Source organism: Protobothrops mucrosquamatus, unplaced genomic scaffold (genome assembly GCF_001527695.2).
Source record: "Protobothrops mucrosquamatus isolate PMUCROS unplaced genomic scaffold, P.Mucros_1.0 scaffold3940, whole genome shotgun sequence".
Classification (NCBI taxonomy): Eukaryota; Metazoa; Chordata; class Lepidosauria; order Squamata; family Viperidae; genus Protobothrops; species Protobothrops mucrosquamatus.
Window position 1 is genome coordinate 166,412 of NW_015389883.1, and position 14,058 is coordinate 180,469.

At 48.6% G+C, this 14,058-nt stretch overlaps 1 protein-coding gene across 1 annotated transcript in view; it reads right to left on the reverse strand.

Moving 5' to 3' along the window:
* Positions 1–12,602: 12,602 nt before the first annotated feature.
* The window catches only part of LOC107298395 (60S ribosomal protein L35a), a gene marked incomplete in the record, with an annotated part of 11,969 nt that continues 10,513 nt past the window's right edge, over positions 12,603–14,058 (reverse strand). Inside the window, 2 exon segments of the mRNA XM_015827770.1 lie at positions 12,603–12,675; positions 12,844–12,988. Coding sequence (XP_015683256.1) covers positions 12,652–12,675; positions 12,844–12,988 — 169 coding nt within the window.

The window sequence follows — 14,058 nt, forward strand, 5'->3', positions numbered from 1 at the left end:
CGGATTGTTGTATTCACACAGGCAGCGCCTAGAGCAGGGGTAGGCAACCTTGGCTCTTTTATGACTTGTGGACTTCAACTCCCAGAATTCCTGAGCCAGCATGGGGGAACTATGGCCCCTTCATGATTCGTGGATTTCAACTCCCAGAATTCCTGAGCCAGCAGGGGGAACTATGGCCCCTTCATGACTGGTGGACTTCAACTCCCAGAATTCCTGAGCCAGCATGGGGGAACTATGGCCCCTTCATGACTCACGGACTTCAACTCCCAGAATTCCTCAGCCAGCATGGGGGAACTATGGCCTCTTTATGACTCGTGGACTTCAACTCCCAGAATTCCTGAGCCAGCATGGGGGAACTATGGCCCACTCATGACTCGTGGACTTCAACTCCCAGAATTCCTGAGCCAGCATGGGGGAACTATGACCCGCTTGATGACTCATGGACTTCAACTCCCAGAATTCCTGAGCCAGCATGGCTCAGCTTGGAAACCTCTCGCTTTCCCCTCAGCATGGCTGGCTCAGGAATTCTGGGAGTTGAAGTCCATGAGTCATAAAGCGGCCTAGGCCTACTAGAGTCACAATAAGCCAAATCACAAAAACGACATTCTGTCTGGGTTTAAAGTGCAAATCCCGAGTTTGGCTTCATCCAAATTTGATGAGGAAGTTACTCTGTCTTATTTTAACAGACATATTGCGTCATGGACACCCTGAGTGCAGTGGATGATGGGACTGAGAATCTTTGCAGGCTCAAAAACCGTGTTTCTCAGACTTGGCCCCTAGAACAGGGGTCTGAAAACTTGGCGACTTTAAGACTTGAGGACTTCGACTCCCAGAATTCCCCAGCCAGCATTTTAGGTCGTGGCTGGCTGGGGAATTCTGGGAGTTGAAGTCCACAAATCTTAAAGTCACTCCCTACCCTAGATGTGTGGACTTCAACTCTCAGAATGCCCCAACCAGCCACAGCCCAAAGTCACCCGGCTAGCTAATGCTTAATCCATGGCTTATTTAACCATGGTTAATGACCACCACACTGAAAACAAGCCAAGCACATTTTGACCGATCACATCTAGCCAACCTATGAATGACTCCACAAAGATCCGCCCTTTAAAGGTTTTCCACGCCTAATTAGGGCTGTCCTTTTTCTTGCAAGTAACATTAAAAAAAAAAAAAAGGAAAAGTTTAAACCTGCATCCTGAACGTTAATTGGGCCACCGGCATTCTCAGGTATGTGAAAATGCACCTTTGTGGGGGTCAAGGAATTTCGCCCCCAACCTGGGCTCGTGTCTCTCTCTCTCTCTCTCTCTCTCTCTCTCTCTTTTGCTTTCTTTCCTTCTCTCTTTGTCTTTCTCATTCTGTCTCTATCTCTTTCTCTATCACTCTCTTCCTCTTTCTCTCTCATTCTTTGTCTTTCTCATTCTGTCTATCTCATTCTCTATCACTCTTTTCCTCTTTTCTTTCTTTCTTTCTCTTTCTCTGTCCTTCTCACTCTGTCTCTATCTCTCATTCTCTCACTCTCTCACTCTTTTTCTTTCTCTCTCTCTGTCTTCTCATTGTCTCTCTCTTTATCTCATTCTTTATCACTCTTCCTCTTTCTCTCTCTCTTTCGTTCTCTTTTTTGCTTTCTTTCTTTCTCTCTTTGTCTTTTTCATTCTGTCTCTATCTCTTTCTCTATCACTCTCTTCCTCTTTCTCTCTCTCATTCTTTGTCTTTCTCATTCTGTCTCTCTATCTCATTCTCTATCACTCTCTTCCTCTTTTCTTTCTTTCTTTCTCTCTGTCCTTCTCACTCTGTCTCTCTTTATCTCTCATTCTCTCACTCTCTTTCTCTTTTTCTTTCTCTCTCTGTCTTCTCACTGTCTCTCTTTATCTCTCATTCTTTATCACTCTTCCTCTTTCTCTCTCTGTCTTTCTCATTGTCTCTCTCTTATCTCTCACTCTCTATCACTCTTCCTCTCTCACACGCACTCTGACACACAAACTGACACACACACTGACACACAAACAAACTTTCCCCCTCTCCACCTTCGGGGCTCCTCGCATAGTTCCGCGGCGCCTCCGCCGAAGAGCCTCCCCGCGCCCTTCCCGGGGGCCATTTGCAAGAGAGCGCCCGCGGGCACCGCTCGTCCTACCCCCGTCTGTCCGCACCTGCCCGCAGCTTCAGGGCGGCTCGCAGCGCCCGGCAGGCGGCTTCCCGGGCCGCCTGGGCGTCCCCCGGCCGGTAGGTGACCGCCTGCAGCGTGTCCGGCAGCCCGGCGGGCGGAGGGCGGCGCCGACCCTCGCGGAAGACCCTCCGGAGCAGCGCCTCCAGCTGCAGCCGCGCCGCCTCCTCCTCCGACGCCTCGGCCGCCTCCGCCGGCGGCAGCAGCAGCACCACCCCGACCACGGCCGGCGGCGGCGCGGAGGGCAGCTGGGCGCGCAGGTCGCGGAGGATCTCGCGCAGGCGGCGCCTCTCCCGAGCCCAGCGCGGCGGCTCCAGCGAGGCGGCGCGGAAGAGCGCCAGGAGCAGCGCGCAGCCCCGCCAGGAAGGCAGCCCGGCACCACCGCGCACCCGCGCCCGCCGCTGCTGCCAGCCCGGCGCTTCTGGGCTCTCCTGCTCCTGGTGCTCCGGTGTCGGCGGCGGCGCTGCCTCGGCCAAGAGGTCGCGGGCGAAGGTCTCCAGCTCGGCCGGCCGCGCCTCGCCCGCCAGCAGCAGCGGCTGCCGCCCGCCCACCCGCGCCAGCAGCGCCCGCAGGTCCCGCGGCGCCTCCGCTTCCATGGCTGCTGCTGCCGCCGCTGCCCCTTTGCCCTCCGCCGCCGCCGCCCGGCGCTTTTCTACCCCCCGCGGCAGGCGCCGCCTCCGGGGGAAGGAGCGAGGCCCGGCTAGCGCTGCGGCGGCTGCTGCTGTTGCTGCGGCGGCCGGGCAGGGAGCCCATCATCCTGAGCCGGCAGGGGAATATAGCCCTGGGTGGGCGACGGCTTGGGGAAGGTCTGTGCCCGCGCTGGCTTGGAAAGGAGGAGGAAGAGAAGAGAAGAGATATTGGAAGATAGGATAGGATAGGGCAGGCAATAGGATAGGATAGGATAGGATAGAATAATAGAACAGAATAGAAATAGAACAGAATAGAAACAGAATAGAATAGAATGCAGAATAGAGTAGAGTAGAATAGAATATAGAAGAAAGAATATAGAATATAGAATAGAATAGAATAGAATAAGGGAATGGAATAGAATAGAATAGAATAAGGAGTGCAGAGTGGAGTGGAGTGGAGTAGAGTAGAGTAGAATAAGAAATGGAATAGAATAGAATAAGGAGTGCAGAGTGGAGTGGAGTGGAGTAGAGTAGAGTAGAATAAGAAATGGAATAGAATAGAATAGAATAGAATAGAATAGAATAGAATAGAATAGAATAGAATAAGAAATGGAATAGAGTAGAATAGAATAATAAAAGGAATGGAATAGAATAGAATACAGAATAAAGAGAATAAAAAGAATGGAATGGAATGCAGAATAAAAAGGATGGGATGGGATGGGATAGAAGAACCGAACAGAATAGGAGAATAAAAGGAATGGAATGGAGACACACGTACAAGAACACAGTCGCTCTGGAAACAAGGTGGCATTCCCATCTTGTCTGTCTGTGCCTGGGATTTCCTGGTGGTCTCCTGTCCAAGCACTAAGCACCCTGAGCTTCCGTGCAGCAGGGAAGCCCAGCCAACCCTGCCGCGCGGTCCTTGTGTCACTGGGGCTGTAGAAAGAAAAATCATCGGGTCCAGTTCCATGCTGGGAGTAAATAAAATGGAGGCTACGCTGCTGGAAATGAAAAGAAAATTGGAGGCCGCTTAGACAGAAGGGTCCAGTTTATGGATGAGCAGAACCGCCAGCTGCATGAGGTTCTGGGACAGCTGACCAAGTGGAGTTGAGAGGGGATGAATCTTTATAGGGCTCTTAGAAGTGGAAATGTTTGTGGGTTGTACAATAAGGTGGGCTTTTGTGTCTTTTGCTCGTCTGAAGAGGGTGTAGGATCAATCCTATTATGTCCTGTTTTTAGATTTTGGGTGGGGGGATGCAAATTCTTAATCCCAGCAGTTGTGGAGGCTGAAGGCCTTTTGCTTACGAATGGTGTGCCCCAAATCTGAGTTTCTGCCTTTTAAGAATTTTCTTCATTATCCCTTTGGGGAAATATAATATTCTGTCTTTTTTTAAATATCCCCCAGACTATTTCTTTCTCTAGGAGGGTGGGTAGGTGCTGACTTGCTACACAGAGTATAGTTACTCCCAGGGTACAGCATGCCCGTGCGCACGTGCATAGTAGTGGTCTGGAACATGGGACACGGCATTCCCATCTTGTCCGTCCCTGGGATTTCCTGGTGGTCTCCTGTCCGAGCACTAAGCATGCTGAACTTTGTGCACAAGGAACTCAGCCGATCCCGCCCTGCAATCCCTTCTGGGGATAATGCCACTCCCAGGGTTCAGCAGGCACACAAGCGTGCACACACACACACACACACACACACATGCGCACACAGCAAAAGCTCACATGAGAAGGGCGTGCTGACCCAGGCATCACACAGCCTTTCTGTCAAACGTGGCTTTATTGTGCCCGAGCTGGCCAAGGTTCGCCATTTTGAGGTTCAGGAACCTGGAATCTGTAAGTTTCAGGTTTCTAAATCGTGATCTCTGTGACCCAGAAGAGTGGCTGATCTGGGTTCAAAAACTGAGGCTTGTTTTTGGGGGGGGGGCGGGGGCGTGCAACAGAGGAGTAAGAATGGAGGCCTGTTTACTCTTTGGGGGGCTTAGCAAAGGGCACCAAAACAGCCCCCCCTTTTTTCCTCTTCCACCTCTACCTGGAATTCCCAGCAGAATTTTTTTGCAAAACAGACTGAGCTGACATGTTGCCTAAACAAATACAGCCTTTAGCACTTCCTTCTCGTATATCCTTTTTTCTTTTGTAAAGGATTCCTTCCCCGTTCCAAAAATCTGTCCTGCCCCTCTTTGTCTCTGCTGCCCAAAAAAGAGAATGGGAGGATTAAAATTGTAGCCTGACCCACATCGCCCTTAAAACCCAGTGAAATGAGCGTTCGTCCCGGAATCGTAGCCACAAAAATTCTTGTTTTCTGCAAGCAAATGTCAGCCTGGCCAGACAGCCCTGCCTTTGGGGTAGGGTGTTTGATCCAGCCAATGAGCTTCCTTAGGATCTACTCTCTCTGTGAACAAGATCCAGGAGGGGGGGGGGCTGGCTGAGAAATGATCTTTTTGCCGCCCCGCTTTTTTCCGGTCCTGATCCGAAGCCTCAGATACAGCGGAATCCCAGATCAGCTTTGCAAAGGGATACATTCGGCAATCCGCTGGATTACTTTCCAAAATAATAATATAATAATAATAGTAAAGTTGGAAGGGACCTTGGAGGTCATCAAGTCCAACCCCATGCTCAGGTAACCCTATACCGTTTCGGACAAATGGCTGTCCAGTCTCTTCTTGAAAACTTCCAGTGTTGGAGCATTCACCGCTTCTGGAGGCAGGTTGTTCCACTGGTTAATTGTCCTCACTGTCAGGAAGTTTCTCCTTAATTCCAGGTTGCTTCTCTCCTTGGTTAGTTTCCATCTGTTGCTTCTTGTCCTGCCTTCAGGCACTTTGGAAAATAGCTTGACTCCCTCTTCTTTGGGGCAGCCCCTGAGATATTGGAACACATGCAGCACGGGCTTTATTTTAAAAATGTTGCACGACTTAAAACGTTGCGTGCACCATGGCTTAACGTGAAGCAGGGGTGTCCAGCCTGGGCAGCTTTTTAAGACCTGTGGATTTCAACTCCCAGAATTCCCCAGCCAGCAAGGCTGGCTGGGGAATTCTGGGAGTTGAAGTCCACAAGTCTTAAAAAGTTGCCCAGGTTGGGTATCCTGATGTCTTCTCAAGCGTCAGTTCCTCGGGACCTCGTAGCTACATCTTCCTCTGTTGCAGGATCGTTAAACCAGCAGCGTCTGCAGGGAGGGTCAAAAAAGTCAAGATGGATGCCACAAAGGTCTGGGCCGAACCTTGGCCGGTTTTTACACTACAGTTGAAGACCAAAGGATTAAAAAGGGGGAACGCTGTCAGGGAGCATAAGAGAGGTCACTATCCTCCCCCAATCCTCAAATTCACACAGTATTGAGTTAGTGGAATGCTTTTAAAAACTCCCATTATTTTTTTTTTTTAATCTTTGACACCAACCCCCTTCCCTTCACAAGGGGCAGATAACCAAATAGCCCAGGTGAACGTAACCAGCAAGGTCCAGCCAAAATCTATTTACCTTCCTTTATTGATTAACTGCCCAAAGCTCAGTTTACTGCAGGGGTAGGCAACCTTGGCTCTTTTATGATTCGTGGACTTCAACTCCCAGAATTCCTGAGCCAGCCATGCTGAGGGGAAAGGGAGCGGTTTCTAAGCTGAGCCATGCTGGCTCAGGAATTCTGGGAGTTGAAGTCCACGAGTCATGAGGGGGCCATAGTTCCAATGCTGACTGAGGAATTCTGGGAGTTGAAGTCCACGAGTCATGAAGGGGCCATAGTTCCCCCATGCTGGCTCAGGAATTCTGGGAGTTGAAGTCCATGAATCATAAAGGAGCCAAGATTGACTACCCCTGGTTTACTGGGCAGCCTCATCGCCTTCTCCAGACACCCACCAGCAACTGTTGTGGGCTGTGTGGCAGGTACCTAGCAGACCAGGTGATGGGCTTTATTTTGGCTAAGCCTTGTCTGTGCTCCTAGCCAACTGTAGATTCTTCAGTGCAGCGTGAGAAGGAAAGCTGGCTTAATGTGGGTCAGAGCGTGAATTGCATGCTTTCTGTCCAATATCTGAATAACCCAGATATTATAAGGAGACTAAACTAGAAATCACAGGTAGTTAATCTCATGGCTAATAAGCAGAACTTGAAAGTAAAAAAAAAAAATCAGAGCTGGAAAGACTCTGGAGGTCTTCCAGTCCAGCCCCCCCGCTCAAGCAGGAGAACCTATACCATCTCAGACAAATGGCTGTCCAGTCTCTTCTTAAAAACCTCCAGTGATGGAGCGCCCACCATGATTTCTGGTGGCAAGCTGTTCCACTGGTTAATTATTCTCACCATTAGGAAGTTTCTCTTGAATTCCAGGTTGCTTCTCTCCTTGATTGAGTTTCCATCCGTTGCTTCTTGTCCTGCCTTCAGGCGCTTCGGAGAATAGCTTGACTCCCTCTTCTTTGGGGCAGCCCCTGAGATACTGGAAGGCTGCTATCATGTCCCCCCTCGTCCTTCTCTTCATTAAACTGGACATTCCCAATTCCAGCAACCGTTCCTTATATGTTTTAGCCTCCAGTCCCCTAATCATCTTTGTTGCTCTTCTCTGCACTCTTTCTAGAGTCTTAACACCTTAGTGTTTTGTGTGGGCTCTTACCTGGCATAGCAGGCGAGCACGATAATTAGAATAGCTTGACTCCCTCTTCTTTGGGGCAGCCCCTCAGATACTGGAACGCTGCTATCATGTCTCCGTTTCTTCTTTTCTTTAGACCGGCCAAACCCGAGTCCCGCAGCCGTTCTTTGTATCTTTTAGTCTCCAGGCCTTGGATAATCTTAGTTGCACTTCATTGAACTTTTTCCAAAGTCTCAACCTCTTTTTTTGTAACGCGGTGACCAAAATTGGCTGCAGTATTCCAGGTGTGGCCTTACTAGGGCTTTATAAAGCGGCACTAATAAGTCACGTGATCTTGATTCCATGCCTCTGTTTATACAACCCATGATTGTATTGGCTTTTTTGGCTGCTGACGCACACGGCTGGCTCATGTTTAAATGACCGTCCACTAGGACTCCGAGGTCCCTCTCCCAGTTATTGTTTTTGAGCCAGGTTAGGTAGTCCTCAGCTTACGACAATTGGGACCATACTTTGTGTTGGTAATTAGGGCGGTAGTGAAGTGAGTGGGGCCCAGTTTTATTTTTTCTGATCTCCCCCCTCCCCCCTTTACTAAGCGAAACGCTGCTCATGTTGTTAAGTGAATCCCAGCTTCCTTTCCCGGTTTTGCTCGTCCGAGGGCAGCTGGGAAATGGTGATCACGTGACCCTGGGGTGCTGCAATTGTCACAAGTGTGAGGACTAGTCGTTAAGTCGCTTTTTCCCCCCAGTGGCGTTGCAACTTCAAATGAGTCATGAAAAGAAAGGTCGTAAGGCGAGGACTCTCTTTACACAGCCACCTGTCACTCTGCAACCGAGAAGGCAGCCCTCCTTGGGCACGCAAACGTTTGCAGAGGTTGGGAAAGGTCTTACAAAATTGTGCCGGGCAGCTCTTGAAATCGGAGTCACAACAGGGGGATGAGGCACAACCCGTTATTGAGAAGGTTGTTGCAGAAATCGGCTCCTCCAATTTATTTATTTATTTGTATCCGTTTATTTTTACAAATATCTCGCGGTGGCAAACACAAACGATACTCTTTCCTCCTTCTATTGCCACCCCCCCCGCCCCCAACACCAACTCTGTGGATCAGGCTGAATGATTGGTCCAACGTCACCCAGCTGGCTTTCGTGCCTAAAGCGGGACTGTCTCCTGGGGATTGGCCCAAAATCATCCAGTTGGCTTTCGTGCCCAAGGCGGGACTAGAACTCACCGTCTCCTGGTGACTGGCCCAAAGTCACCCAGCTGGCTTTCAAGCCTAAGGTGGGACTAGAACTCACCATCTCCTGGTGATTGGTCCAAAGTCACCCAACTGGCTTTCGTGCCCAAGGCGGGACTAGAACTCACCGTCTCCTGGTGATTGGCCCAGAGTCACCCAACCGGCTTTCACGCCCAAGGCGGGACTAGAACTCACTGTCTCCTCGGGATTGGCCCAAAATCATCCAGTTGGCTTTCGTGCCCAAGGCGGGACTAGAACTCACCATCTCCTGGTGACTGGCCCAAAGTCACCCAACCAGCTTTCCTAAGGACTAGAACTCACCATCTCCTGGTTTCTATCCTGCTGCCTTAACTACTCTCACCATTTTTCCCTGACCAGGGGACACCTTCCAAAGTCCTGGCTGCAACCCTTGCCTCCATTTTTAGTTTACAGCTAACACCAAACTCTTCAACTGCATCCACGGAAAAATAACGCCCTAGTAGAATGCAGACAATCCCTAAATATGAAACAAGTGCTACCAACAAACGACGCATATTAATAAGAATAGGGTAAAACAACTCAAGGCTGAGAAAATGAAGAGACCGGAAAGAGGAAAAAAAACTCAATCGGAAAAAGAGGCATGGATGGTGTGGGGAAATCCTTCAGGGCTGCTGAAACAAATCCCTCCAAATTTCAGTGTGGAGGGTTGCGTAGAAATACCCAGAAATGTTAAAAAGCCCCTTATAACCCCCAGATATAAATATAAAATATATGTAAGATTAATAATAATAATAATGATGATGATGATGATAAAGTTGGAAGGGACCTTGGAGGTCATCTAGTCCAACCCCCTGCTCAGGCAGGAAACCCTATCCCATTTCGGACAAATGGCTGTCCAGTCTCTTCTTAAAAACTTCCAGTGTTGGAGCATTCACCGCTTCTGGAGGCAGGTTGTTCCACTGGTTAATTGTTCTGACTGTCAGGAAGTTTCTCCTTTGTTCTAGGTTGCTTCTCTCTTTGGTTAGTTAATAAATGGTTAATAAATTATTTCTGGTCAAAATGGCTACTTGAAGCCGGCTTCAAAGTAGGCGAGTGTAAACGGCATCTGCGCCTCAACAACGCAGGAGGGTTAGATGATTGCAACAAGCAGGATGTGTTTGGCAATCGCAACTGCCTTGTCGGGCGAAAAAGGATCGGGACCGTAATACATTCAATTTAGAAATAGAAATACGCAACAGAAGGTTTATTCAAGTCTCTGCGGAAAAATCTAGTTCAATTAACCGTGCTAACTTGGTGCTCGGTAAGGGATCAAGGGAATCCAAAGGGTTGTTTGTAGCAACGGAAGGATTCTGAGCTGATGGCCTGTTTAACCCTGCCTCCAGCTGTGCCTGCTCCTCTTCTACATGCCTTCAGCAAAGAGGCCTGTTTTAGCTAGAAAGTCAAGTGTGGCCAGACCAGCTTAGTACCTGAATAGGAAACGGGGGCTAGTAAGATTGTCCAACCAAGTCACTTGCCTTTTGCTTTACAACTGCACGATTCGCTTAGCAACTGGAGCGATTCGTTTGACGACGACCGCAAAGAAAAGGTAGCAAAGTAGAAGAGAATTCGCTTAGCAAGCGCCTGGCTTAGCAATACAGGTGGTCCTTGACTCACAATCACAATTGAGTCCAACCGTTCTGTTGCTAAGCGACAGTTGTTAAGTGAATTTTGCCCCATTTTGCAAATGTCTATGGAGAATGGAGGCCTTTGAACTCTGGTGCTGGAGAAGAGTCATGCGAGTCCCCTGGACTGGAAGGCGATCCAACCGGTCAGTCCTAGAGATCAACCCTGACTGCTCTTTAGAAGGCCAGATCCTGAAGTGGAAACTCACGTACTTTGGCCACCTAATGAGAAAGAAGGAAGGACTCACTGGAGAAGAGCCTGATGCTGGGAAAGATGGAGGGCAAGAGAAGAAGGGGACGACAGAGAAGGAGGTGGCTGGATGGAGTCCCTGAAGCAGGAGGCGGGAGCTTCAATGGACTCCAGACGATGGTAGAGGACAGGAAGGCCTGGAGGAGATCAACCCAGACTGCTCTTTAGAAGGCCAGATCCTGACGTTGAAACTCAAGTACTTTGGCCACCTAATGAGAAGGAAGGACTCACTGGAGAAGAGCCTGATGCTGGGAAAGATGGAGGGCAAGAGAAGAAGGGGACGACAGAGAATGAGGTGGCTGGATGGAGTCACTGAAGCAGGAGGCGTGAGCTTCAATGGACTCCAGACGATGGCAGAGGACAGGAAGGCCTGGAGGAACGTTGTCCGTGGGGTCGCAATGGGTCGGACACGACTTCGCAACTAACAACAAATGGAGACTCTCAGTCCTCCAGGTTAATGGTTGTCCCAAAGATGCTTTTTTTTCCCGGGACTTTTTTGAAGGATGTTTTGCTTCTCGTCCAAGAAGCATCCCAAGTTTTCATTGTGACCGTTTCCTGTGGCTGTTTTTTCCCTTTGTTGTTTCTTTCCCAATGGGCGTGCAAAGATGCAGGAATCTGCTCTCCAGGCCAGGCTGTGTGTGTGTGTGGGGAGGGGTAAGTCTATGAGTATTTTGAAGTTCCAAAATAGCCCAGTACAAATAGAGGGTCAGGAAGCCGAAGGGTGCAACAGCATTTCAACGTTCGTTCCGCTTAAAGGCGGCTATAGTATTGGAAGCCCGGTCTATTCCGGGTCAAAAAAAGAGCTGCTTTGCGGCTTCTCCTGATCCATGAAAGCACAACGCAAAGATGGAAGGGTCCTACAAAAAGGCAGAATTAACACAGCCTCTTCCATGACTCTCCCTGGCTTTAAACAATTTTCTTAAATCTGTACGGAGAGGAGAGACTGGTGCTGCCTGCGAGCTTTTGCCGTTAAAACCTTTGCTGTTCCCTAGAAGAGTTTGCAGGAGAACCCGGAGCAGGCGGTGAGTTCGAGTCCCACCTTAAGCATGAAAGCTGGCTAAGTCACTTTGAGTCAGTTGTTCTCTCAGCCCAAGGCACCTCACAGGGTGGTTGAGGTGAGGAAAACAGGAGGGAGGGAAGAGTATTAGGTATGTTCACTGCCATAAGTTATCTGTAAAAATAATAAAGGCAGGATACAAATAAACATATAGTCTCTAATTCATACAGCTAAATGTTTTGTTCTGCATGGGGCGCCAGGTTGAACGAGAGTGAACTTGGAGTCCTTCCCGTCCACGATTCTACGTAAACGGAGAGCAGTTTATAAGATAAATAAATTGAAGAAATAATAATAATAATAATAAAGTTGGAAGGGGCCTTGGAGGTCATCTAGTCCTTACATCCACCTACAGGTAGTCCTTGACTTACGACCGGTTGCTTAGCAAATGTTCAGTTATGATGAATACTCAAAAAGATAGCTACAACCCAGATTCAAAGTTGCGACGCTCGATTCTGCCAAAGGCAGGGAATTTTGGGGGCTCGCCTACCAGCAGGCATTCATGGCTATTTGCAGCATCCGATGGTCATGTGACCGCAGTTTATAATATGTGTATGTGTGTGTGTGTGTGTGTGGTGTGTGTGTCTATCTATCTATCTATCTATCTATCTATCTATCTATCTATCTATCTATCTATCTATCTATCTATCTATCTATCTATCTATCTATCTATCTATCTATCTATCTATCTATCTATCTATCTATCTAAGTAACTAACTATCTCTCCAGATATAGATAGATAGATATTGCCAGAAACTGGCATTTACATGGGTTTGGCTTACTGACTGCCACAAAAAGATGTCGTAAAATCAGGTCGGTCACGTTTAACGACCAGCATGACTTACGACCGTATTTCTGGACTCAATTCCAGTTATAAGTCAAGGACTATCTTCTTATGGAAAACTCTAAACACTCTCTGAGTGCATGCAAAACTCTTAGCGGAGACGCAATTAACGGCTTTATTTTAATTGTTTCGGTTAGCGATAAATAACCCACTGCTACCTCTTGAAAAGGACAAATCGCTCACGAGGCCTGAGCTGCGCGCAGAGCAAGTAAAAGGCAAGGCAGGACGAAGTATACAAAAAGTGAAATAAGACTTTCTGTTTTATTTGCGGCCTACATTTAGACTCTGGATGGATACAGCATCTGCGGGAAGAAAAGAAGAATGCTTACCAGACATCCAGAGGAACCGTTTTTCTGCCTGTCCTACGACCGTCCCCAATTTCGCCACCCCAAAATCTGACCCTCTGCAGGCAGATTTCGAAGTCCCGGACGATCCCCCCCCCCCCGGCCCAAAGGGGCTGTCATCCTCACCACTCGGATCCGGTGTCCAATGGCTTTGGCGGGCAGGTTAGAGCGGAATTTGGCTCGCACCATGCCGCTGTTTCCGTGGGCCCGGGTCACCTTCCCCCAGATGACTCTGGTCCTGTTGGGCTTGCCCCCGGGAGTGACTGTGTTGCTGCCAAGAAGAAAAGAGACATTCCGTTCAACCCTGGCGATTCCCGGGTTGCCAAAGACGCCAGCTCTCTGAAAACAGCACCCAGGTCGCCCGTGAGTTAACGACCGTAATTTGGCCTGCCCATCGCAGATGTAACTAGTCTAAAGAAAAGAAGAAATAGGGGAGAGATGATAGCAGTCCTCCAGTATCTGAGGGGCTGCCCCAAAGAAGAGGGGGATCAAATTATTCTCCAAAGCGCCAGAGGGCAGGAGAAGAAACAATGGTTGGAAAACTGACCAAACTGGAATTAAGGAGAACAATTAACCAGTGGAACAGAAGTTGCCTCCAGAAATCGTGGGCGCTCCATCACTGGAGATTTTTAAGAAGAGACTGGACAGTCCCTTGTCTGAGATGGTATAGGTTCTCCTGCTTGAGCTCCTATAGATGACCTTCAAGGTCCCTTCCAATTCTATTTTCTGTTCTGTTCTACTCTACTCTCCCCATCTCATCTCATCTATTCCTTTTCTCTATTCTATTCCATATTTTCTGTTCTATTCCTTCTATTCTACTCTACTCTACTCTATATTCTACTCTATTCTATATAATAATAATAATCATAGTAAAGTTGGAAGGGACCTTGAAGGTCATCTAGTCCAACCCCCTGCTCAGGCAGGAAACCCTATACCATTTCAGACCAATGGCTGTCCAGTCTCTTCTTAAAAACTTCCAGTGTTGGAGCATTCACCGCTTCTGGAGGCAGGTTGTTCCACTGGTTAATTGTTCTCACTGTCAGGAAGTTTCTCCTTAGTTCCAGGTTGCTTTTCTCTCTTTGGTTAGTTTCCATCCGTTGCTTCTTGTCCCTCCTTCCTTCCTTCCTATTTTCATCCCCTTCCCTCCCTCCCTCCCTTCCATCTCTCCCTTCCCTTCCCTTCCCTTCCCTTCCCTTCCCTTCCCTTCCCTTCTTTCTTTCTCTTTCTTTCTTTCTTTCTTTCTTTCTTTCTTTCTTTCTCTCTCTCTCTCTCTCTTTCTTTCTTTCTTTCTTTCTTTCTTTCTTTCTTTCTTTCTTTCTTTCTTTCTTTCTTTCTTTCTTT